We start from the raw sequence: 27,479 nt of genomic DNA, 5'->3' as shown, positions 1-27,479 counted from the left end.
AATCTATCGAATTTAGTGGCCATGACTGAAGAAGTGGGCAGAACATTATGGAAGCCTTCATGTGAGACTCTCTAAAAAGAAATAATATCAATTCTAAACCTCACTATGACAGCTGGCTTTTAACACAATCCATCAATCTCAACATTTAAGGTGGGCAGATAGCATGTCGAACTAGCTACTTCAGCTATTCGACTGCATCCCATGATCTTCATATTGAAAAATCACCATATTTCCCAAACTATCACTATTTAAAGAGGAAAGATTTGTGTGTCACCCAACAGGTGAGGCTGTAGAAGAAGCCTCAGCTCATTAGCAGGATATGATGAGGCGGTGTCAGGATAAATCTCGAAGCTAAATCTCAGTATTGACATATTGGGTTTGTTAAAGGTCTGTTATCAACATCTCAAAACCCCTCCTCCTCCCTCTTGCAGGAGTCAGAGACTGTGCAAGTCATACCATTAGTAACATGATGCTTTTACACCTCAGCACAAAATAAAGGGCAAGCACAGGCGTGTATGCGGCATCAACACAGACATACAACCAGTGTTGGTCAAGTTACTTGAAAAAAGTAATCAGTAATTAATTACTGATTACTTCCCCAAAAAAGTAATCCCGTTACTTTACTGATTACTTATTTTCAAAAGTAATTAATTACTTAGTTACTTAGTTACTTAGTTACTTTTTAAAAACATGATTTACAACCTGAATAGGTGATAAAGCGATAGATCTTTCAGCCCAATTCTACTTTTTCTACATAATCCATCATACAAAATGTAATCAAATGGAAAAGTCTCTTTTTAAAACTTGTTTTGTTAGTTTTAATCTTTTAACTTTATGCATGAAGCAAAATTTTAATTATATGCACCATTCTCTGACTGGAAGAAATTAGTTCAACATTTAAACCTATTTTCTGCACATTCCAGCACATAAAATATATATATATATATATATATATATATATATATATATATATATGTGTGTGTGTGTGTGTTTACACTCACTCTTTCTGATGCAAATAAAACACAGCAGAAAATAAATAAAGTCAAAGACTAGCGGTCCTTTTGCTCTATTTTCACCTGTAAAGCAGGAGTAGAGTAGGCGGAGGTTTATCCTGGTGCAGGTGTGCCGCAGCGGTCAGTGGAAGGATACCGCAGTTTCTCTGTGAGTTTCTCTTTACGTCGTAGCTACTCGGTGCTTGCTTGGAAGTTTGGGGGGGGGGGGTTTCGCTGTAAAAAGAAGTTTTCTTCCCACGCACAGCGGACACTAATGTTTTTGTCACTTTTTACGGAATCAAACTCAAAATAAGGTCAGTACTTCCACGCTTTAAACGCTGCACGCTCATACTCTCTCCCGCACTCGATATATGATCCATTGTTGATCTGCACACAGCTGTTGTCACTAACATCGCACTCGCTTACGTCACTGTCATGAGACATTCTCGCAAGAAAATCACGGTTTTAGTAACGCAGTAACGCAGCGTTCCTACGGGAAAGTAACGGTAATCTAATTACCGTTTTTGCAATAGTAATCCCTTACTTTACTCGTTACTTGAAAAAAGTAATCGGATTACAGTAACGCGTTACAAGTAACGCGTTACTGCCCATCTCTGCATACAACACACCGGATTATGACCATGAAGTTGGCTCTATTATAAGCTCTGATCAATATATTCATGACTTTTCTTGTTTGACGTCTACGGCCGTATTGGAAATCCATCTCACGGTAAAGGCGATAGGCCGCAGCCGAATACGCACACTTCGGTTGACAGTCTACATTCAGATATCATTCCAGTCGATTTCAGAGCGGTGGCCGGGACGATCATCCTCTCTCAGAACGACAAGTAAATTTCACTTAACGCGTGGACACTCGCATGTGTACAGGCAAACGTGTGCATATGAAAAAGATGTATTTAAATTGTGTTTTAGCCATGCTTACACATACTGTACATGGCACATAATAGTGATCACACAAGTGTATTATATTGAGTAAATGTTATCTGGTAATATGTACAATATTATACTCATTTTTACACAAATTCTCTTCAAGCTCTATCTATTAGCTGTGGTCATATTATTACAATGTTTCATTTACTGAAGGGCAGTTAAATGACAAATTACATTATGGCAGTGTTAGATGAAGAAAGGAGATGAAACTTTTTGCTTGATTACAGAGGGGGAGTATAGGAATGTGAGGACATTGTCAGTCAGGGTAGATGAGGAAGCCGGAGAAAGTGCTGTATTTGTTGGTGTTTCCCCCGTGAACTTTGCCCCCGTCCAGCTGCACGCACACTTCATCCCCCACGTCCAGGTGCAGGATAACACTGTTGGAGGCATAGTCGTAGTTCTGATCTGCGTCTTGAGCAATTGCACTGGCCCTCACCTGCGAAAAATCACAAGTAAGGAATTGATAGGCGGCCAAGATTGAAAAAAGACCATTAAAGAAGAAAATGCCACATGGAAAGCAGACGTTTGATGTCACGAGTGTGTTTTGCAGACACGTTGTTGTCTGCGGTGAGGCTGAATCATGTTTTCGTGGGCGACAATGGTCTGCACGCACTCTCAAAAAGGCAGGAAACAGCAACTCTTCTTTCATGCTGACACAACCTGCTTTTTTCAGAGAAATTAAAGATTAGTATTAGCTAAAATGTAACTATGCTGCACATCCATTACATGAACATTTGTGTAAATAAAAAAATTACTGTTAAAAATATTTTCTGTTTTTCTAACAGCTTTTATGTATATAATCATAAACCTACTTATAGACACCAAAAGTGATTTTCAGTGGCTATTTTTTAATATTTCATCTTCAGTATCCAGTCTCAACTACAAGTTTCTACAAATCTCTCTTTTTAATTGGAGGTCTCCTCTTATAGCCTTCAAACACTAATTATCGCCTGCAGAGGAGACATGTTCACCACTGCCATCTAAATGTTAATTAACTAGTCAGCATGACAGAACTATGGACTTCACACTAGTCAAAAATGTGTTATACAGTCCAGTTATCTAATCCAACATGTTAAGAACGCATTTACTTTTATTTATATTTAAATTCGTTGTTGATAATAACTAAAATTCCTCTATTTTTTTTACATTTTCCCTTTAACACGTTTATCTTTTTCACCACATTATCTCACCTACAACCAGTTTGTTCACTACTGCTGTTTTATTTCCTGTTTCACTCTGTTATCGTGGTGTAATGTAATCAGTGCTGATGCCTTCCTGTCCACTGGGTAGATAAATGAGATGTGCAGTGATCTTTGGCCTCACACTCCCGTCTCAGACCACCAGCTTTTTTAGTCACCATGAATTTTTTATTTTTTTTCCAGAGGATTGTTGCCGTCACACCTGATCCACCTGTTGCTGAGGACAGTTTGATGGGAGATTAGCAGAAAAGTATCAAGGAACACATCAGTTCATTTTTTCACACAAACACAGAAAACACAGTGAAGGTTCACACATTCTGATCACTGCTATAAGTGTTTGCTATTGCTCATCCATGTCAGCGTCATTAACTGCAAACAGCTTTCAGTTTTATTTACCTTTTTCTTGTCTTTGCTTGTCATGCATTGACCGTTTGTGTCAGAGGACAGTGCTGCTCTCATCACAAGAAAGGGATCGTAGACAAACTGTGAATACCACATTGGCCTATTGTGACCTTTCAAGTGGACGTGGTGAACTTGTCTATTTACACATCCAGTAGCTATCTCCACTGCCCACTAAAACTATTATTTGCTAAAAGCTCAACTCATCAATCCCTAATGCTACTTGGTACTGCTAAAAAAAACAAGCAAACAAGAGAAATAACCCAGAGGCATCAGTGATGACAGTGTTGAGAGTTTACCAAAATATGTATTGCATGAGGCTTAAAGGCGCATGGCAGGAGCTGTAACTTTAAATTTTTGTCCTGTCTCTCTTACCCGTTATCTTTACCTTAGCCCTAATGCAATAGATAGCTTCTTCTCTCTGAGCCTGGTTCTGCTGAAGGTTTCTTCCTGTTGGGAGTTTTTCCTTCCCACTTTCACCAAGTCCTTGCTCATAGGGGGTGGTTTCATTGTTTGGGTTTTCACTCTATTATTTTAGGGTGCTTACCTTACTTGATTTGGCACTATAAAAATAAAATATAATTGAATTGAATGCACTGAAAGTAATTATCACTTGGCTTTAAGGAAACACGATAAAACCATAGTTTCAAGACAAGCAAGATGATGAAAATGTCCGATGTTTTGATGAAAACATTCAAAAGAAGAATGTCGTCCCTGTTTGGCGTCAGATATGAATAAAAGGCACAGCCAAGGACATTTGAACGTCAGCACACTGCAGCCTCAGAATCACTAAACAATCTTATCAACACTCCTGTAAGACAAAACTCTGCCACCCACTAACTGCTGGTATACAGAGCTAACACATTATCCAGTGTGAAGGCTGCAAACCATGGAGCCTTGCACAATTTTAAAAAGTAAATCTGCTCAGATGAGGCATTATTTACTCTTCTATCAACATCTGGACAGCTTTGTGATTGGAGAAGGAAATGCAATCCACATGATGCTTGGTCTGTAATGATATGACCAGTCATTTAGGAAGAAGTCATTATATCTAACAATACATATTTACATGCATACTAATATGCAACCACTTAGCACTGCCCTTATATTACACGATGGCAATGATCCCATACATGTTGCAGAAGGGAGCACAATTACCAGACTTAATGTTGTGTACCTAATTCTCGAAGACCAATCCAGTATCCCAGGATTTAGTTGAGCAGCTTTTCTGGTGACAAAGGAGCGTCTTTATTTATGATGTTGTTAAATGTGCCTGTTATTTCATCCGCTCTCGGTAAAATCTGAGTTGTTTTCGCACTCGGTAAGCAAATCTCCTTATAATAAATTGCACTATCACTGGCTGGGTAACAAACTATTCAAGCAGGCAATCCATTTAATAGTGGAAAATAAAGTGCACATGTGCATACATATTAATGAATGCAAATAGGACGCCCTAACTCTATCCTTGTCTCCTCCTGTGAGTCTGACTAAGGATATGGTCCATCATCTCCGCCAGTCATCAAACTTCACTGATCTCTTGTGATCACAAAGACAAATCAAATCAGACTAAACTTCCCCCTTTCTCCTCCTCCATCCAACATTTTTATTTTGCCCCTTTCATCAATTTTATCAAATACATTTCTCTCTGTGGGGTTTTCTTTCACATCAAGAAGGTGAACATTTTTACTCCCCTCCTTAGGACAGAAATGAATCAATATCTTTCCTTTGTTTTAATTCAACTCACATCACTCCATTAATTGTTGTCTCTCCCTCCACACCTCACGCCCCTTCCATCATCCCTCTCTCATTTGCCACCCCATTCCTTTCTCTTCATTCTGGACCCATCTATCCATCTTTTTGTGTCCGCATACTGGAATAAGATGCAGGTCACGCACACGCTTTCTCTCCCCTGCCATGGCAGTGTTGGCGGGGGCAGCGTCTAAGTGTGTCCCTGTCCGGTCTAAATCGGATTGATTAACGACGTGCTGCTGTGGCAGGTCTCCTGAGAACCCCTACCCAGCATCCCCAACCCCACTTTTATCCTTCCCCCACAACCTCTTACAACATCCTCTACCCCTCTTTACCTCGGGGCAGGCTGTACATAGCTGCTGGCTAGTAATTGGTAGGCAGACAGCTATGGCAGCTCCTCGCCTAATAGGTCCAACTCCTCAATAACTCCGTACAATCACAATAAATGGGGGCACAGGATAGGCTAGAGTGGTCAAACGGGCCCACCAAATACTAGCAGGAGGTCAGGATACATTATGGCACATTCACAAGCCACCCTGCCCTCTCTATGCATCATGATAACCTCACATCTCCTCCTTTTTTGTTTTGTGAATCTCAGGTGAACAGCTAAGGAAAGAACAAGAACAATGGAAGACATTTTGTTACTTTACAGTGCTAGGCTGCTTTGCTCTGAAGGGACTGCATGTCTCCCCTGAGGAGAACAAGTAGGTTTAGAAGAAATATTATAGTAGAGGGATTGTTACATCTTGTACATTCAACATCTGTCTACATGGTTGAACAGCAAGATTCCCCTGACAGTATACTGTCAGCTGAGGTAGAGGCTGGCCGGCTGCTGTGAGGATTGCTGTATAGTACACCAGTGAGCAGAAAACATTATGACCACTCAAAAATGGAGGGAATAAGGATTGTCTCATAAAAACTGTGCATGTGAAGGTCAGTTTTCTTCAGGTTTTCACCACTGGATCAATGAGTAAAGACTGAAGCACCTTTACCTTGTTATGGCCGGAGGGCTGATCGGAGAAAATGTAAATGTACCTACATGTTCAATGGAGGAGCAGGGGATGTGCTGGAGAAGGTGCGGACTGCTCCTGAAGTCTAGACCCTGTAGGAGCGTCTAGCCCTCTGAACTGTTTTTAGGGTAGTGACAGACCAATAGCATATTAAACAGGAGTGGGGAAACTGTTTTGCTGCGTAAAAATTACAGCTAAAGTGAGTTTACCTCTGCATGTACATTGACAATATTATCGTAAGCAAACCTAAACCATGCTTGAAATAAAATGATGTTTACCTGAATCAGCATTTAAGGGTCACAACAAAAGTTGCAGCAGTGATATTCACACTACCTCATTGAATGGCCTTTTAAATGAACACCAGCTAATTATATTTGCCAGCCAAAAGGACACACTGTTATTTATGGCTTTTTATGGTTGACTTCTTTATGAGGCACGTAGGTTTACTTAGCCTCTACTCAGACAGTGGAGATGCTGACATTTAATGTGCTATGTTTATGATTAATTCATGGATCCCTTTCCCCTCCTATATACAGTAAACTAGTGGACAAGACGCATCTTTGTACATTTTATCTACATATTTACAAGAGTGTGACCTTTTAAATATTATCAATATTAATACGATTGACAGTAGAAGTAATTCATGGATGAACATAAGCTGCTTCACGAATTCTATGTTACATTCATAACAACAAACGAACAAATATATCTGCATGTAAGTTGAACTCTGACATCACATGATGAAATGTGTGACCTATTTTACTCTGTGACTTGTAAAACCTGAACCATGAGATAATTGCAAAAAAAACTTTTTTTTTTCAAACTGGAGTTTATTGAATGTTTATTCTTCCACATTAAAAAATAATTAATTTCTCACTCTCCATATATAAGTTTTAATTTTTAATTTTAGAATTTCTACTTAATTTAAACAAAAAAATATATTTATTTTTGTGTCAGCAACAAAATCTTTCAGGCACTAAAGTTGCATCTGTCCCCAACAGGGAAAACAAAAGATAAAGTTTTGTAATGCCTGTAAAACACCAACTTATTAGACTTATTGGAGACATGAATGGGGTTCAGTAAAATACCCCAAAGACACTTTTAGAAGAAAAATGGTGAGGAAATGTCGACAAATACAACAGCTCACCAATTAAAGAAAAGCATTTCTTAATGGTTTTTTTTCTTATGTTGTATCATTAAAACATTCAGACAATTCAGAGAAATCTCTGTATGCAAAGAGCAAGGTCAAGTGGCACTGCATTAGAAATGCAGGATTATGTAGTGAAAAACTGGGTCTGTGCCATATCATGACATCCACAATAATTTACATAATTTAAAAGAAGTGTGATTTCTCCATATTAATGATATAGCAATGCAATGCATTTATGTTCCCTAGGACAATCAATGAACATAAAGCCAAACATGTCTGACAGCAAGAGTCGCGTGTTAGCATCCAGTGATGATTAAATACCTAAAAACAGAGTTAGTAGGAGCTGATCATGTTTTACCCAAAAGTAAACAAATGACTTCATCAAGGATTGTTGGAGTACTTGCTAGTTGTTCTCCATATTACAGGAAAAGCAGGCTGGAAAGTAGCAATGTGGTTACGTGGTTGTAAAGAAGAGCTATGAGCAGCTGGTTAAAATGCTCAACATCAGATACAACATCCCAGGAGGAAATAAATTGTTCAATTTCAATTTTCGTGACGATATCGTGCATCTCTTGAAAAGTTTCAATCTTAAATTACTTTAGTTGGTGTTTTTCACTTCTGTTCTACATTTACTTAAAATTTCCAGGAAAAACTTTACCTAGGCTACCTTTGTGTGTCACTGCAATTTCACTAATACCGTGTCATCACTGACATTGGAAAAGAAAAGTAGGAATAAATCAAATTGATGTAAATTTAAAAACTGAACATTCAAAATGTGAAATTCTAAACAGGAGAAGGATCACCCAGCTCGTCATAGTTTAAAAGCCAGCATCAGTGATGGTATTGGGGTGCATTAATCCACACGGAACAGGTCATTTGTGCATCTTTCGAACAACTTATGCTGCAGATGATGTTTTTCCTGGCTTTTTTAATCATGCAATGCCAAACCACATGCATGTATTCCCAATATAACAACTAAGTATGAAGAAAACACTTCATCTAACTCACTGGTCTCCATACAGTCCATAGCCACATGCTTATATTGTCCTGTCCAAGCTTTGTAGATATGTGCTGCATTAATTGAATTGTTATTTTCCCTCCTCATTATCTGAATATTGAATTTTTATTCCACCACTAAAAGGACTTTATTTTTCCCCCATCGGGCCATACTAAGATCGTATTGTGTTGTGACACTGAAACCGGCACAGATGAGTCTGCAGGTTCAGCTGTCAGTAACAATCACAGTGAAACCTTGTTTTCCTAAAGTGGGCAGGAGGCACTGGGGCTTTGGGAGTGAAAACAAGAAGCAAAGGCAGATCAGGATTATTGTCAACAGTGGCGGAGATTGATAGCGACAAGGGAGTGAATTTCTGTCTGTTGGCCCAACGCTGTTCTGACGTGATCTGCTGCTGTTGGGAAGAAGGAAGACCCAAGGGACAATAGAGAAGATTACACTGCCTACACTTTTCATTGGGGCAACATTAAATGTGGAAAGAGAGCCAGAGAGCGGTGGTAGGAGGAGAGAGAGTGAGGAAACTGACAGCATGGAAATAATTCACCGACAGTCCTAAATGCTCAATAAAATCTACATTTTCAGCTGTGTGCCACTCATTCATGTGACATTTTTTTAAGGGCTGACACATGTATTTCACATTTATTTAGCCATAATGCATTCACCATATTTATAGAGGCATTCATAAAATGTCTGAGAAAATTGATGTAAGGAGGGCATGGGGCAAGGAGAAGAGTGTATGCGTAATGAAAAGGTGGGTGTGAGAGCAGAAATTTGGATTAGGTCGCACAGACGAGTAAGCAGCTGCGTGCACTTTAGTAGTCCGAGCACAGGATGCGAGTAAAGGAAGCCAAAGTTGAGGGAGGCCTTGAGTGATGGAGAGGGAGGATGTTGGATAACAAACTGATCAAGCATGCCTGTTTTAGAGGAGAACGGGGGCTATAAATGAGGTTTGGGAGGTGTGCTGTCCATGTAGTGTGTTATTTTTTCTCGGTTTTGTTTTGTTTCGCAGTGGTGCCTTGATCCTTTGGTAATAAAACTGACAGGATTCATTCACTGTGATGTACAGACCTCTCAGAGCGGAGCGAGCGATTGAGACGGGGTCTCTTAAACTTACCTGAGGGACCTCTAAAGGTGAACAGGGAGAGAGAAGAAGGGCAATTGAATTGGCCTTTTTTTTTCATAAAAGCGTCTGTTTTCTCTCAACCTCCACCCATGTGTACCAGCCTGAGGTTTCTTGTTTCTATTATGCAGGTCGACGCGTAACCCCTCTCCTGCACTGCAGACTCAGACACTAATTGGCATACAAAATGCTAATATTTCGCCATGACACTTAGGACCCAAGGTGTCAAGATGTTGATTAGAAAGTCTCTAATTGGCTCTAGACTGAAACCTTTGACAGTAGAGGGGATAGCTTAATTGGATATAAATGTGTTCTCTTGATGGTCTACCTGAAGCACATCAGCTTCCTCAGCTCTGGCATTATTTAATGCCAGAGCTGAGGGAGCTGATGTTTTTTCTGTTTTTAAAACCAGTGTTTACTATCTTGCATTAACTGGAAAAAACTTATACTCAGAAATAGAAAACAACTAAACACTAAATCACCATGCAAACCCTGGATCACAGATTAGCCCATTCTGATAATTCTGCTCTAACCTCTAAAAATGACAATAACCCAGGGACATTTCAGAATTGTTCCTGTTAGTTATGAAAGCAGAAACACTGTAGCACACTGCTGCTTATGAAAGAGACAAAATACAGTTTCCTTGATGAGGAGGAATAATGATATAATGGGAAGGCAAAAGGAAAGCACAACAAAGGCACGGCCACACACAGTAACAACCAGCCAAGTCCTTTTAGTCTTTGGAATATAATGGCCTCGGCCATTACAACAAGAAACATATAGTTAAATAATGGCCGTGCACACGGACAAGTGCATAAATACATAGAAGACAAGACAAGAAGAAGAGAAAAAAAAGCAAGAAAAGCTGCAGGGTATATAGGACAAATTCTTTAAGTTTGCTCTACAAGAAATCTGTCTGAAAAGATGGACTTTCATCCTTTATCGAAAAATGTTCCCCATTAAAATGTCGGGCCGTTGTGACACTAATGCAATTCAAAACACAGGAGAAAATGTTTATTAATGATTCTATCAAGACATGCACAACTGTTGGAGGAGAAAGAAAACAGCATGCCAGTGTGCCAAAATAAAATAAAATTAAAAGTGCTTAATGAAGTCATGAGCCTCATATTGACACCTTGTCTGGCTCACTGTAATTAGCAGCTTCCTCTTCTCACAGCAGCCGCATCACACCTACCTACTGGAGGCGAGTTCATCTTTCTCCTAATTGAGTCCAAGTTTGTCATAATCATGACTTTTTACTGTATTATTTAATTAACAAGTTAGCTCACAGACCTCATTATAGACACACTTTAGCTGGGCGTTTCAAGAAGATTTAAAAAAAATAATAATTAAAAAAAGTATTGGGGGCATGCGATGTTTATGAGTATCAAAATGAAAAGCATTTGAAAAAATATCTTTGGTGCTTTACGCTTAAGGACAAACCTCGCTTTTATTTTTATTTTTTTTTTAAATCAAGACCTTTCTTTAAAAGCTTGAAACTGAAATGAAACTTTAATCTTTTAATCCAAAGGTTAGGGACAACTTTTAATCAGTTTCTCAGCCTCACACTTGAGCTTTATAAGGGCCCAGTTTGTCCACCAGCCTCAAAGATGCAACCAGTGGCGCTACCAAAGCGAGGTTGTCTGAGAAAGTGAAACGCAACAACTACACAGATGCAATCAGAACCACAGACTGACCAACTGACCAACCCTGATTCCACCATATTGGACCAGCTATAAATATTCATACTCCCACTCCATGCTCATCACTGAAAGGGCAAAGAACATATTGGTGGTGAATTATATATCCATTGAAAAGGTCATCTACCTCAACACCAATCTCTTGATGAGTTATGGGACGCAGCGAGGGAAGAAGATTCTTTGCACTGAGTGCTTAATCTCTGCAAACGTGGCGTAAGCTTATCAGCTACATAATTCATTAGCCATTGTTTGAGATGAAGAACCGGCCGCACGTCTGATATTTTTTTGTCATATACTGTCTGGCTGACTGCATTGCTTTGTGGTTAGTCTTCAGCTCATGTCTTAATTTAGAGAACCTCTGTCCATTCTCCTGTGAATATCCATCCATCTCTGTCTCTCTGTCAGCCCGCTCGTCTGTTCTGTCTCACTCTGCAGTGATCTCTCCCCAGGATGTGTCTTGTTCTCTGCTCCCTTTGACAAGAAGTGGATCAACACTGTGCCCGTCAGTCTGACGATTGTCGTAGGCCCAATGCGCGCACACATACACACACGCACGCAAACAAGTCACCTCATGCTGTGAAATATGTTAAAGGCAGACTTTAAAGGAAATGGTTTTTTCCCTTCAGTACAGCAAGGATGCAACTGGACCCAACTGCCAGTGAGATCAGATTTTATCTGTTTTTTTTAAGTGTTCAATTAGCACAGAGTAAAAACAAAAATCTGCAAAACATCTGAATAAAATGTATAAATGTCTACTTTAACCAAATGTATTGTGTGATGCTCTGTAAACAATGACTAGAGACAAATTGCAAGTGCAGAGTGTCTATAGGACACCTGATCCTAATGACGTTATAGCTTCATTATAGCTGAAGTTATGGGGTTATAGCTGAAGCACACTTTAATAAAAATGGATAAGTATATTCATCAGTGACACATGGCCTTACCCACAAATGGGTTTTGATGGGCTTTAACCCTTTAAGACCTACCATAGAACCTAGTCCGCCAGAGCTTATATTATGTTTTTACATGTTGTAGAGCCATTTTTGGGAGCATTTCAAGTTGCTATACATCATTACAACCATTACAGCCTAAATTTTAATAATATGTCTGCATTAAGTGCATAGTAATTACATAAATTGCAAAAAAGTGCAATAAACTACAAAAACATTGAAAATCGTTTTTGTTTTTTTAACATATATTTCTAGTTAGAGAAATTTAAGAGGCTTATCCCTCAAAACTGTAAATACAAAAAAGTTGCACAAAATAGTTTCCCACCACAGGAAATTTATTTTGAGTGTCTTCATAGTTTTTTGAAATACACCAATTTTTATATACTGCAGGAAAAATGAAAATAAATATTATAATGCAAATTTGCAAAAAAGCTGCATATGCATCAAAATAAACTATTTCCAGCAGTGCGATATTAGTCCTAAGCATCCCAGAAACGACACAGAAAGTCATAAAGTCAAATATAACTTTTAAAAACACCAGTATAGGCTCATGAGGCCCTGATGGTAAAAAAAAAAAACTACATTTCCGCGAAAATGACGTCACTTCCGGTTTCGGGCAGGTCATGGCGGACATGCGATAGTTACGAACAGCTGATTGGATCGGCAAAAGTGTTTCTGGATTATTATGTTTTTGTTGCTGCAAGTGCTTTTTATGCAGTTTTTGCAAAGCTATATGTGGAAGGAAACTGTGACTTAGGACAAGCTGATGGCATAAGATGTACAACTCCTCTGGTTTCATATGCAAAAAAAATTATTGCGCTAGCTCACGTGGTTGCAGTGCTACCGGGATTTAAATGTAGTTGCGCAAAACGGAGCGTGCTGCTCTGACTGGTTTTAAAGGGTTAAAAAATAGAGCCAAGCAAAGTAAAAACACTTCAGTCACTTTTTCGACTTATTACTCAGTAATAATGCTGGTTTAAAGAAAGTAGCCTCTGGAAAGGCTTAAATAAAAAGTCTTAACCTTATGTTCTTTTTAACTGACAAGGACAGATTTTCAAGCTAAAAAACATGTCAGGCTGTATAGAAGTCAATACACTACTGTTTATTTGAATTATAATCTCAGTAAACACTTTCTTAATGAGTTTATGATCAACGATCATCTCATCTCTAGTTTCAAGTCTTTTTAACTATAGCATGAAAATACTGGTCCCATTTAGAGAACAACAGGTGACAAACCAGTGTATGATTTATGAATTGGACACCTTGTAGTGTAGTACAAGTCGCTACCGTGCAATGTCTGTTAGTTTCTCAGCCCGAGCTGCCCCTCGCGCCTCACTTTTTACTTCAAGTACCTCCATCTTTTACTTACAGTCTGATTAGGTAATGAGTCAGTTTGAATGGATTCAAAGGTCTGGATCCAGTTCAAGTTTAACTAAAGATTTGGTTAATAAGCACATGAGCTGCTAGTAACTGATTATTAAACCATTCTTGTTCAGTAACAGGAATTAAGTTCAACATTACACAAAGCATCTTCAGCATCCTCGAACTTTGTCTCCACCCCTCGTCCCCTCCCTCTGATGTACTTATTTCTACTCCTTCCATCGTGGTCACTCCCATTGAAAATCTTAGGATCCTCAGCTCTGCCACCTCCAGATGGCCTCCTGTCAGTTGCACAATCTCAAAACCATACATCAAAGCACATCTCATTACCATTTTCTAAACCTCCCCTTTCACTCTTGCTGCCATCCTTCAGTTACAAATCAGCCCTGACACTCATCTCCGAGCATCTCCACCCTGGCTGCACACTCTTCCTCACCTCTCCTATGCACTGTACATTGCTTTGGATGGTTGACCATAGGTACTTAGACTCATCTTCCCCTTACTATCTCTACTCCATGGTTCACCTTTCCACCTGTCTTCTGCTCATTCGCACACGTATGCTTTCTTTCTTCTACTGACTTTCATTTCTCTTCTCTACAGAGCGTACCTCCACCTCTCTATGATCTCTTCCAGATCACAAGAATCACAAGATCACAATGTCATCTGCAAACATTGTTATTCATCTATCTATCTGGAGACATACTAACATGGTCCACAGTAGCAGTAAACACCCTTTGTTGGTCATGCTTCCATTCAATGTATGAAAGAGCGTCTGTATTTTATCTAATAGTGTCCTTGTTTATTTTCTTGCCATATTTTGCTTATTTTACCCTGAATTGGCTTTAAATGCTTTTCTTTTGGTTTTCATTGGTTTTTAAAAGCACTTAGCCAACAGAAAACTGTTGAAAATCACCCATTTGGCTGAAACTGGCCTGACCTTGAAATGTGCTCTTAAGATTTGTAGTTTTGGGTAGGGTAATTTGTGATATGAAAATCTGTGTTTCATGTCACCGTACAGGAAAGAGATTGGTATCTATCTTTTCATCTAAAACAAACAAGAATATTTCTTCTTTTTTGTGAATATTTTAATTGATCATTTATTTCTCATGTCTTATAAGAAACAGAATCAAATCTTCCTTGAAGAACAACAAATTCACAATAATGACCAATAATAACAATAGTTGTAGTGTAGTGTGGTGTAGTAGTTGTAGTGTCTTGGCTATCTCTCAAGAGAGAATTTCTGTATTAAAGTTTTCTCATTGACCTAGCAGCTTCACCAAGGTTCATGAGCACCTGTCTATTAGCAGAAGAATAGAAAAAAAGGAAGGCGGGTGCAATGAAAAGGGCAAGATCAGCACTGAATTGGGTTTAATAATTTAGTTGTTGAAAAAGATAATTAATGGGGAAGGAGTCAATAGCTAGTGTGGACAGGAAAAGTGCAAGGTGCACATGTGTATGTGTGTGTATGTGCGCGAGCACATGACTAAAGGAAGGGCACAGGTGAAGGGGAGAAGATCTCATCTAAAAGCTATGAAAGATTTAATAGCAGGAAAAGACAGGAATGACAATGTCTGTGAAGGCACGCTGCAACAAACCAGGTCCCCCCCAATTATATCTGGCATTAAGCTGTCTGTCCTTTTTACTCTGCACCTTAGGTACATGCTGTCAAATCAATAATACTAGGAAAAGCTTTCTTTATGGACTCGATCAGTCACATAATGTATATTCAATATACTACATGTCTGGAAGCAGCATGAAACAGACTAACAGGTCTGAATTTGAAAGTAATGGTTAGCTCAAATGTACGTTTACACAGCATCAGCAAGTAAGATAAGATAAGATAAGATAAGACATTCATTTTAACTTACTGTTTTTATTATATGGGTAGACTATGTCGTTTTGGTGGAAAGTATGATAACTGGTTAGCAATATCAGTCGTTATGCAAGCCAATGAACCAAATATTGTTTTCCAACATTTCAACTTTAAAGATTAGGTGCTTTTTTCCCTGCAAACAATCATTTGGAAGATATACTATGTTGTTTCCAGGGCTAGGAAAAGGGGGGTTTTTTTCAAAGTGCAAAGTCAATCTTTCACAGGCTGTGATGATCAATTTGTCACAATAAAATATAAAATGTAGGCATAATAATAAATAATCAAACTCGCTGTGGCACTAATTTATAACTATTATCTGTCCTCAGATCTGCAACACACACACTGCAATAGAAAATCAGGGGATGCCACATATTATATATTATATATCATTCAAAATCAGTAAGAAAAAGAGAATGTCAGGCTACAACAAGCACATTTTCAGTAAAAAAAAAAAAAAAACTTTTATAAATAAATAAATTAAAAAAAATTATTTCTTGAACTACTACGTCTCAGAGCTTTGTGACACAACCCACTAACCAAAAAAGAAACTGACATTGGGGAACACGGGCAACTTGTAAATATAGCTTTAGTCCACCACTGCAGCAACCCTGGGTTTGTTTCCTTGTAGCATCCTCCATGATGTTGCTGCTGCTAAATTTTGGCCAATAGTGGAAAAGCTAGCAAGGTCAGATGTGTTTTCTTGCTGCTGGACAAGTGACTCCCAGTAGTTGACCTGGGGGTAGCTTCAGGTCATAAATAAGCAACAGCAATCTGCCGCAAGCACTTACACTTACAGTAGACTGGGCAAGGGCTGCTGATGAGGCCTACAGGGATGTTGGTGCTTCAGTATTGATGAAAACTAGAAATCAATGTGTCCTAATAGTTAAGACATGTACAGTAACACACATAATTTGTATGTGCAATGTTTGATTGAAGTAAGAATAAGATTTAACCCTTATATTAAATCTGCATCTGTCTGTTTCCACAGTGGCGATTCTCAAATTAGAAACTAGCCCGTGTTCTTCTGGTAAATCCTTCTTAGCCTGCTTATTTAGATGTAGATTTAATAAAGCGTACCAATGAACAGCAGCCCAGCACAGTGATGCTCTGCTCAGTAGCATATTGTTGTCAGTTCATGTACCGTGTAATCTGTGTGGACAAACTGTGTTACCATTAAACCTTTGCAACAATGCAAAGCATGCTTTTTTCCCCCTTCGTCTTCTTCTTCTCCAGTAATCCCCAGGACATCACTCTTCTGTTCTGTAGCACACATGTCAGAATCAGAGCGCCTCAACAGAGCGAGGGCTTAGTACTTCAAGCTTGTCACTGCTCTCCAGATGGAAGCATTCAAGGCTTTTTCCAGGCATTTTGTACTTGTTTATTTATTAGTGTTAAAGTCAGAGTTTCTCAGAGGACAGTAGCCAGCTGTTGCATTTTGGCTTTGCTCCACCGAGACGCAGAGGATTGTTATCCTCTTGATCGCTTGGCTGTCATTCTCTCTCCCTCTCTTTCTCTCTTTTTCCACATGCAAGTTGTGCAAATAACTACAATTTCTTCTAAACCATTTCTTACTCCCACCTCCTTTCCTCTTCTTTTTTGCATCCTTGAAGTCTCTTACATTTTTAGTGTATTTCAGTTTAATTATCTCTGTCTATATTTGATTTGTCTAAAACTTCACTATGATTTTCTCAGTGGAGTATTGTTTAGAATTCACTTTTGGGGGATTTCTTTTTAACCATGCTCAAAATCTGAGTGGCAGTCACCACCTGCATAGCACAATGAAGTCCACTTCAATAGTAAATAACACAGCATCTTCCTGCATTTAAACTATATGACAATATGTTTCTTAAATTAGTGAATTGCATCTATTACCTGAAGTTCTGATCTAAGCATGTTATTTAGTTATATACTTTTATATTTACTGCTCTTGTATTTGAACTCACTGATGCAAAAGATTCTTACTAATGTTTGTGTGTTAGTTTGATTGCAAGGGGAGGTCAGTCCAGTTCAGAAACACTGCAGCACAAACCCACCTAAACTCGCACTCACCTGTCCATTCTTCTTCAGGTCTGCCCACATGCTCGTCCCATCACCTCCTCTCATCAGGACATGGTAGGTGAAGTAGTAGATACCTGGCAGAGGGCAGGTGAACTTGCCGGTACTCGGCTCATAGTAGTTCCCTACATTGGTCACCACATCGTCAAATTTGAGTATTTCACTCCCTTCGTGTTGCTTCCGGAGGCCGGCGTAGAAGGCAATTTTGGGGCTGTAGAGGGAAGGGCCGTAACCACCAGGTCCAGGCCCTGGTGGGCCAGGTGGGCCGGGCTTACCGGGCTCTCCAGGGGGGCCTTTAGGACCTGGAGGACCAGGAAGTCCAGGGCTTCCTCTGAACCCCTGTTTGCCCCTGCGGTTTGAGAAGTCCGGGGGCTGAGGGGAGACAGCTGTCAGCTCTCCCTGTGGGGGGGTGAAAGTGTCACACACCATCTTGCAGCTACCCAACATCTCATAGTGCGTGCCTCCTCCTCCGGACCCTCCTCCCTTGGTGGTGTGGACCAATAGGGGAATGGCTACCAGCAGGACCAGAACCATGGCCACGCCGACTCCAGCCCCAATGACACGTTTCTTTCGGCTGAGCCGTGAGGCTGCCAGTGTGAGGAAGTCCTCCTCCCCTTTAGCTGGAATGGTTGTGCCGGCCAGGCTGAACTCTGGGTAGAAAGCAACCACTGAATTGAGAAGGTGGAGCAGGAAAATATGTGATTGTGCGGGACGCAGAAAAGAAAATGGGGTGCTATTCAAGGACTGGGAAAGACTGACGCATCACACAGGAGGAGAAAAAAAAATCAAAAGTCAGGGGGAGACTGAAATCTAGGGTTTTCCATTACTTGGCTTTCAGTACATGTGTATCCTTTTTATTTTTCACTTTCCCCTAGATCATTATGTCTTCAGGATTTTATCATCTTTAAAGGTATACATCATATAACACAACTATTCTAAATTACTTGGTTCAAAATGAGTAAAACCGCTGAGATGCTGGATTTTAGGCAAGCTGCTTTTTATACGAATCCACTTCTGTGGTTGTAGAAGCTCCAGTGAAAATCCTTCAGTTGCTCAGGCAGAGAGCTGTCAGGTGGGGTCTACAGTATTCCCACTGGAGTTCATCTCACCCACCACATACAGGGAAGGGCGCTTTACTTGTCTGTCCAGGAATGAAAAGAGAAGAACAAGGAAACTGCTAAATCTCTGGTCTTTTTTTCTATCTCCCTTACTGCTGGTGCTCCATTGTATTTATCGTAAAAACCCATTCCTCCACTCAAACAACAGATTTGTTGCAGCTCATAAGAAGGGCTAAGAATCTAAGTTTTTTTAGAGGTAAAGGTAAAGCAAAAAAAAAAAAAACACAGAATCACAGAAAATCAGCGAATCCCTTGCACTCTAAAAGAAAAAGAACACACACATATAGCCTAATCATAACAGGACTAAGAAAATGTGATCTCCTTATAACACATATTTATAATTTAAATGTTAAATATGGAAGGCATCTAAGAAACATTTCATGTTGCAGTAATTTCATATTTAAAGGTGTACAAAATTGGAACTAGTGTGACCCACACAGGTGGATTGTTTTTGTATTAATCACGTTCAGGTCCTCAAAATTCATGTTAAAACATTTTTGTATTATTCATAAAAGCAAACAGGTTAACACTAGTTTAACACAACAGACACAAAAGCTACATGTTGATATTATTCCAGGCCTACTGCATTGTTCACAAGCTCTCTGCTCACCTAACAGCATAAATGCATGAATTATTTTAGCATTTTCATTTAAATTAAAATTGAAGTGACCAAGCTTCAATATAGCCAGGGTGGGTAAAAACGATTCCGAAAGTTTTTTTATAAACTAGTGCAAAAATAAAAGTACACTGCAATAATCAGCTCACCCAGATGTCTTCTTTCTTTGCTCCTTTCTGTTTTTTAACCCCGGTCTTCAGTGGGTTTTCATCCCACGGGTTCAGACAGAAACGCCGCAGGAAAGCTGGTCCAGGACCCGAGCGAAAGACTGAGGCGCGTCTACTGGCGCTTCGGCTGAAGTTGCGCTGCGGTCCAAACTCTGCTCGGCGGAAACAGAGTCATAGTAATACTACCAACTTACAGCATGTCATCCTGGTGTCCTGCGTGCTGGCGGGACCACACCGTCCGCCCAAAAAGAAAAAAACATTTAATTAAAAAAGAAAAAGAAAAGAAAAGAAAAACGCTCAAGGCAGCGGGAGCAGTGGAAGCGATGCCGAAGTGGTGGATCGCACCTTCAAAGAGAAAACTACATATTCTGACCGCTTACTTTTGCAGACTTTCGCCGAATTAATCCGGCGCACGGCGACTTTATTTTCAGAGCAACAGTTCACTCACTTGTTGTCTTTTCCCATATCCTGCTTCTCTCTCTCTTCAGCATCTGCCCGCTACTGCGTCCCCCCCTCATCCTCCCTCCTTAACACCTCCAGCCACACACAAACACACACCCAGCATCGCCCTATCCAGCATGTGACCTTTTCATAAATCAAATGACTACATCTGTTTAACGGTTTAATCAAAGGTTTTACAATATTACTTGGTAGATTTAAAGCATATTTGTTGGATATTCTGTGATAGTCTTTCTTTTTTCTGCCTGACTGTAACCTTACAGATTTTCAGGTGGCGTTAAGAGGTATAGACACTTGTGGAGTTGTGTTTGCGGAGAACAGCAGGTGTGAAAAGACTAAAGTCTAAGTACAAAAACGTGGGCTACAGATGTGAGACTGAAACACATCAGGCAGGCAGGCGAAGTGAAAAGATAAAATGAAAGGAGGAGAGTGGTGTTCTCGGGGTCTGTTGTCAATGTCTGTGTTTTTGTAGCTTTCAGACCTTGTTAGAGATGAAAGATGTATCACTGCTGACAACTCCCCCACCTCCTCCATCTCGTCCTGGTCACTTTCTTTCCATTCTTCTCTGCTTTATTTTACAGTATTCATCGGTTAATTAATTCTCAGATTGGACTGAATATTTAAACTCTAAATATTCTGGGATTCCCTGCCGACACGGTCTATCCTTGTGTCAGCTCTCATTCAGCTGCATGAGAAATACACCTGACATCTGAAATACATCCGTTATGCAGCTCATCATTATTTCTACACTTGTGTATCAAAAATGTTGGTTTGGGGGTATTTACACATAACACAGCAAAGTAAAGCCATTTAGGCACTCCCAGTCCTAGTGTACTTGTATGCACTGTCAGTTCTGCTCCTCATTTATTCATCTCCCAACTTTACTGAGCTGGAGAGTGTAGCAGATATTGAATATGGATCAATAGATCACTCCCCAGGATGCATACTGTCAGCTGACTGAGCCCTCAGGCAGATGCCAAGCCTCTGGTCACATTTGCATTTAGAGATAGAAAATAAGTACTGCTTGTCAGAAAGTGGGAAACTGTGTGGTCTCTGCATTTTATAAAACTGGTAAATCAGAAGTATAGAGGCTGAAGAAGTTTCTGTATTTTGGGTTGATGATAATTTATAGTCTTTAATTATTTCTACATCTATATAAGTAGACCTTGCTGGGCTACTCATGAGCCTTTATGGCAAGTGTGAACACCTGCAGGCACACATGTGTGAATACATCCACATGTAATTTAAATGTGGGCTCTGACACGCTGATTAAACACTAAAATAGCTCAGTGAATTTAAGTTAATATTGCAAAGAAGGAAAGAAAACTTTGAAAGAATCTTTTGTATAAAGCCCCCTGACTCTATTTCCTTACGATACATGTTTTCATGGTCTTTTCTGCACTGCACTATCCTCTGTTTGATTAAAACCAAAGAGTTTACAGGAATAACATGAATGTCATTTTCTGTGATTGTAAGACCACAATATTAGAAAGAAACAATCAAACAATCCCCTTTGAGCAAGCACCTGGCGACAGTGGGAAAGAAAAACTCCCTTTTCACAGCAAGAAACCTCTGGCAGAATTAAGCGTTATATACCTTTGTAACAATGTGTAAAACAGAAAAAAATGAAAGTAAGCTTAGGCAGAGCAACACAAGACATCTTGTATCACAGATCCACCCAACCATCCATGAAATAAGTAAATGATAAGAACTTTGGTAAATAAATTGCTACCACATATGAAAATTATAATCACACAATTCATCAAGCAACTTACTTTTAATTGCTGTTTAACCCAAAACCCAATGATAGATAACACTTTTGTCCACACAAGAGGCAAAATCCAGGGATGCAGTCGGTACACATTTGGAAAGATTCAAACAATTTAATGATTTTTAGATAGATTTTCACCACTTGCATTATCAATTAAAAGAAAAATCAAATATATACATTGTACATTTGTGCACATGTATGCAGATATGCATGCACATGTATCTGCACAAAACATTTGTGTGCAACTGTTTTATATATGGGTGGGCCTTTAGAAAAATCTGATTTATATTAGAGTATATACACATAGGAACAGATTGTGACATCTACATTGCTCTAATATCACCATTCCCAGAGGTGGTGGGAAAGCTTTGCTTCTGTGAAGCTTCCAATCATGACAATTTGAACCCATGCCTGTGCAGACCAGTTGGCTTTTCCTCTGGATTTAAAAATTAAATAAATAAGTAAATAAAACAGGCTCCATGTGTTGGAATGACTCATTCCGGTTGATACTTTCTGGTCTTCCAGAAAGTCGCACAGTGAGATAGATAAGCCTGGACAGAGGTAATTTACCAACAGGACAGTCACTCTGTCTGTTTAGAAGAATCAGTAAAAGCAATCAGGGCATGAGCAGAGAGTCACCATGTGATCAGAGAGGTTACCATGGTATTAACTGGCTCATTCAAGGTGGAGGTGCTATCAACGCTGTGAGACACACATACGAGCCAAGTAAGTAGCGGAGGAAAGGGCTTAACCTGACCTACAATCTCACAGGTCAGGCAGTGAGCAAGAGAGCGAGAGTAAGAGGAGGGAGAATGTAGAGACAGCGGGGCTAATGGAAATGTAAGGGTCAAAGCATCACACTGGCAGTAACATGCAGTTGTTCAGCATCTCTGTTGTGTTTTTACAACCATGTTTTCAAAAAAAAAAAAAGCTGGGGCACAGTAAAAGTTTGAAAACAGATTGCAAATGATTGTCAAAATCATTGCATTCTAATGAAGGCGTTTTAAAAGTTAACACTGAAATCACGGGCATGTGACGGATCACTTCTTCTTTTGTTGTTTGGCAACTGAGGAGACCAGATCTGCAATTCTGAAGGTTTGCCATCCTTTGTTGCTGATGGACTAGCTACTCAACAGTTATGGTCATCTTTTATTGTAATTGTCATTTCATGAAGAGAAAAATGTTTATATCAGGCGGCAGTGTTTGGACTCTTTCATGTTGTTGTATTCAAGGAGAACGTGGTTTGGCATTCTCTTTCTGAAAAAAGCAAGGCCTTCTGTAATGGTTTCTGGGTCTTTGACACAGGGTTTTGAGTTTTTTGGGTGTTTAGTATTTGTATTCTCAGGTCTCCTTGGTTTTGTTATCTAGGTTTTAGTCTGTTTGTATTCTGTCTCTTATTTCTTTTATCTTGGCTCCCGTCTGTTCCCCACACCTTAATAAATTGATAAAGCCACCTTGATAAAGCCAGTTTGTCTCTGTGTTTGGTTACCTTTCAGTCTTTCATCAGTTCTACATTTCTGTTTTCATGTTCTGTTACTTCCTGTTTTATTTTGATAGTCTCTCCTCTCATGTGTGTTACATTCAGTTTTGCTTTCCCTTGTCTCATCATCTAGATTCAATTCAGCTGTGTGTTCCCCAGGTGTCTCCACTCTGCTCTCCTCTTGTGTATTTAAACTTGTGTATTTAAAAAGTTTGCTTGTGTTCTTTGTTGTGGTTTTCCTTATGTGGTGTCCAGTAAGAGTCTGTCTGTTTGATTATTTGTTCCTCACCTGTGTTCTTTTTATAAACTCTCTTTTAAGTCCTGATCTTTGAGTTCTGCCCGCTACACAGAGAGCCTTGATACTTACACCATAAAATGTAATCTGGATATCACCATATGTTCCTCAAAAAGTGTACTGCGTTAATGTATTACAATTATACTGAATCAATATGGCTGTGGCTCAGGGTGTAGACCAGGTCATCTACTAATCATGCAGACTGGAGCAGTCAGTCTGCATGCCAAAGTATCCTTGGGCAAGATACTAAACCCTGAGCTGCTCCCAATGCACTCACGTGCAAATGCTAAATTTTAAAAACTGATGTGTGAATGAGACATGTTGTATAAAGTGCTTTGAGTGCTCGAGTAGAAAAGCACTGTATAAGAACCAATACATTTACCTTTATAGATGAGCTGTCCACAGACAGCAAGTTAGAAGATCCCTGAAGGAGATCTCTTCTTGTGTCCAATAGTTCTCATAGGGTCTGGATTCTCCCTCAAATATTGTAGGGTCTTTACTTTACAATGGATTTAAGCAATGTAAACACAATGAGAACTGTTGTTGTTCTGAATTGATGCTTTCTAAATAAAACTGAATTGAAGTGAAAAAACTGTAAATGAATAAGAACCACAAATCTTCCAGAGGCCTTTGTCACTGTTTGGGGAATTACAAGATCTAGTAATTTAGGTGTGTCAGGATACAGGACATGAATGTTTACATTTCTGCACAGTTTTCAGCATTATACTGTTGAAATGTTTGCTTTGTGAATCCTACTAAAAAGTTTTTAAAAAAGAAAAAAAAAGACAATCCTGTTTACTTGTACCCTTAAGTGGCCAGTTTAGTGGTAGGATAGTGACTCCAGCAAGGAACATAAGTGTCCTAAAAATATGTGTACGTGCACGAACCACACGCCGGTGCATCTACCTCTGTGTGCAAATCTGATTATGGTCCTTGATTGCGAGTGACAGTGTGCAGATTGAGTTGCACAGCCTCTCTAATTCTCTCTATTAATGAGTTGCGCTCCACACTGCTGCCCCGGACCCCATCTATTAATCACAATTTGTCATCTGTCTTGCTCTCCAACCCCCCACCCCCATCCTTCTATCCTTTCCCCTCTCTACCTCTCCTCCTCCTGCCCGAAGCACATTTTGCTCCCTCTGTGTCATTCCTACAATCTTCGGCTTAAATCTCATCCCTCGGTCTCTTCCTGACTTACCTCTCCGTAGATTATCATCACAACATTCATTGCTTAAATCATTATTTTTTTAAAAGCATCTTCTCTCTTCTGCTTTTGGCACCTGTTCCCTTTCTTACCGTTACTACTTGCATTTCCAGCATAAGCTCATGCGCTCCTTTTTTCCCCTCCCTTGCTCTCCTCCCATAGCATGGTCAAGCATACAGAGTGAGTTTTCCCCTGAAATCCACATTTTAATTCTGCCAGCACTCCAAGGTTAAGTAAGCCCTCTTACATCAGTAAATAATGATTTATCACTCCAATTCATATCCCTATATTGCTTCTTGGTAATTAGACATTTTTATAACACAACCTATGGACATTTGATAAAACTAATGATCAGCTTAAAGGTTAAAGGTTAGCTTTTAACATTTTGAGATGCATTAGTGTCAAAAGTGTAAAAAAGTTTTTCTTTTAATAGATTATATTGGATTCGAAAGCATGGCTAACAATGTGATGTGACTGCTGTACTCTGTCTTTCTGTAACTGTACAGCTGCTGCATTACACATTGAGCAGTCACAACCCATGTGGGCATTGACTGGGATCTTCTGGGGGTGTTCTTGAGTGTCTTTGGATCTTGTGGATCAATCTTGTTCTGGTGAGTCCCATGAATGTTCAATTGGAGAGGCATCTGGCAGTTATTTGAATGGGTTTTTTGCTGTGTGGATGGGGTGTGTGCTCAAAAAAGCTGCTGCCAATGGGAAGTGCCATTACCCCAAAGGGTTGTGCTTGGTTCATGCCAGAGGAACAGCCACAAACTCCCTGCAGATTGCTGCATTTTAACCAGATGGTCACTTTACCTCAGTGATTTCAATGTTGTGGTGAATTGGTGCACTTCCAGTGAGTCCGATGACTTTCTCTGTGGATAGAAAAAGGAGATAAAAATACTATAAGAGCCAAGTTCATTACTTGAATCGACTGTAACTACTAAATCCCTACTGAGCAACTGTGTCAAATCCTCCCCCCTACACTGAACATTAATTAACGCTCTTGTCTGTCCCAACAACCTGCTGCTCCCACCAGGATATCTGTGTGAGAAACACAGAGTGAAACTACACCCGAGTCATGAAACACAGACACACAAGCCTGGAACAGATGTGAAGCAGTACTGTAAATGCTGTTTGTTAAATAAAACGCTGGCATTTTATATGAACAAAAGCCTAGATGTGTAAGGGTTTCTGATTTCATGAGTTAAAAGAAGAAATGTCTGTAAGAAATGTCTGATGCATGAAACCTTAAATTCTTAGTTTATACCTCTTTTTTTCTATTTTTTTATTCAAATACAAAATGAATGAAACAACAATTAGGGGAATCATCACTAAAACTGTCATATTTTCTTAACTTTGTGGCAGGGATTACTTCCTCCGTTGATTAGGCTGATCACAATTAGAGAGACGACGCTGGTGATGTGCTGACATGTGAGCACAGTATGTGTTAGCAGGTTTCACACTTGTGCTTTTTACACTACTGCAAAGAGATGCCAGTGATATAAAGGAGAAACACTGAGATCTGAATGCGGCATGCTAATGTGCTAAAATAACACTCCACATAAAAACATTGCTACTGGGGAAATGTTTCCAAAGCCGAAAGCTTGTTGTTCCAACCTGTTTTCATCAAACAGCATCAGATTCTGCCATGTTGTTCTTGTCAGCACTAGAACTACTAGTTGGTTCAACTAAATATTTATGTTTTATTTCTGAATACAACACCAGTCATTTGTTGGGTTAGAGATGCATCGCAGTCACCTGCTACTAGATAAGGGTGTGACCTCTCTCTCCAAGATGGGAAGCAATAAGTGGAAACTATGACAGACGAAGGCAGCATAGTTTTGTACTATTTTGATCAAAAATATAAATAGTACTGAAACAGAGCCATTCATAAACACATTCTGCAAAGGACGTTTAAGGAAAGAAAACTGCTGGTGCTAGCCTCGTGAAGAGTGGCAACATTCAGCAAAATAAGCTGACAGTGTGTGAAGTGCTGCACAGCAACACATTTCAGTGTCATTTAAAATATAATGTGGTAACTTAAGAATTTGATTAAAAGTTTAATTGCATTTATTTGTTTGTTTGTTTTAGTACACATACAATATTTACACCCACCCTACAGGTTATATATGAGATCTGGTGCCTGTGGAGGCCATTTAAATACAGAGAACTCATTGGTGTGTAAGAAAACCAGTTTGAGATGATCTGAGCTTTTCATGGTGCATTATACTGGTGGAAACAACCATCAGAAGATTGTACATTGTGATCATAAAGGGATGGACGTAATCGGCAACAATTCTCAGGTAGGCTGTGGGAGTTAAACAATGCTCAGCTCATATTAGTGGGTCCAAAGTGTGCTACCACTGGATTATTAATGGCAGGGTAAATCAATGCTTTTGTGTTGTTTATGAAATATAATTTGAAGCTTGCAGCAGAAATCAACAGTCAGCAGATGAGCGACACTTTCCAAATGTTCTATTGTCTCGTTTTAGTGAGCCCTTTGTGAAATATAGCCCCGGTTTCCTGCTTTTAGTTGACATGAGTGGCATCCTGTGTGGTCTTCTAGTGCTACAGCCCATCTGCTTCAACGTTTAGCATGTTGTGCTTTCAGAGGAGCAGCTTCTGCTTGGTTATTATGAGTGGTTACTTGAGTTACTGTTGCCTTTGCATCACATGTTAACATGAAGTGGAACGAAATTATGTACACACGGTCCCGAAATGTGAAAAGAAACAAAAATAATGAAGGAGCAGAATTTTTTTTTTTAAGTTATAAATAAATAGTTAAGTTTTTTTTTTTTAACAAACAGAAATGACAAGTAATAAGAC

The 27,479-nt window shown here is 39.5% G+C and overlaps 1 protein-coding gene across 1 annotated transcript; it reads right to left on the bottom strand.

Annotated features, from left to right (window-relative positions):
• Positions 1–1,615: 1,615 nt before the first annotated feature.
• Positions 1,616–19,924, bottom strand: c1ql4b (complement C1q like 4b). The gene is made up of 3 exons (XM_006807557.3): positions 19,427–19,924; positions 17,538–18,684; positions 1,616–2,379 (listed from the first exon to the last, which is right to left on the bottom strand). Exons 2-3 carry the CDS (start codon positions 18,075–18,077, stop codon positions 2,200–2,202), a joined length of 720 nt encoding a protein of 239 aa, XP_006807620.1. The 5' UTR covers positions 18,078–18,684; positions 19,427–19,924; the 3' UTR covers positions 1,616–2,199.
• Positions 19,925–27,479: the final 7,555 nt, after the last annotated feature.

Source organism: Neolamprologus brichardi, chromosome 5 (assembly GCF_056152115.1).
Source record: "Neolamprologus brichardi isolate AB-2024 chromosome 5, ASM5615211v1, whole genome shotgun sequence".
In the NCBI taxonomy this organism is placed as follows: Eukaryota; Metazoa; Chordata; class Actinopteri; order Cichliformes; family Cichlidae; genus Neolamprologus; species Neolamprologus brichardi.
The sequence above is the reverse complement of the archived record's forward strand: the minus strand, read 5'-3'. Positions and strand labels throughout refer to the sequence as shown.

What these genes read in the sequence shown, in the direction of transcription:
- c1ql4b (XM_006807557.3), bottom strand. Translation starts at nt 18,077, where the DNA reads ATGGTTCTGGTCCTGCTGGTAGCCATTCCCCTATTGGTCCACACCACC. An exon ending in ACCTGAAGAAGAATGGACAG is followed by an intron (nt 2,380 to 17,537) that starts GTGAGTGCGAGT and finishes GATTTTTCGCAG; the next exon opens with GTGAGGGCCAGTGCAATTGC.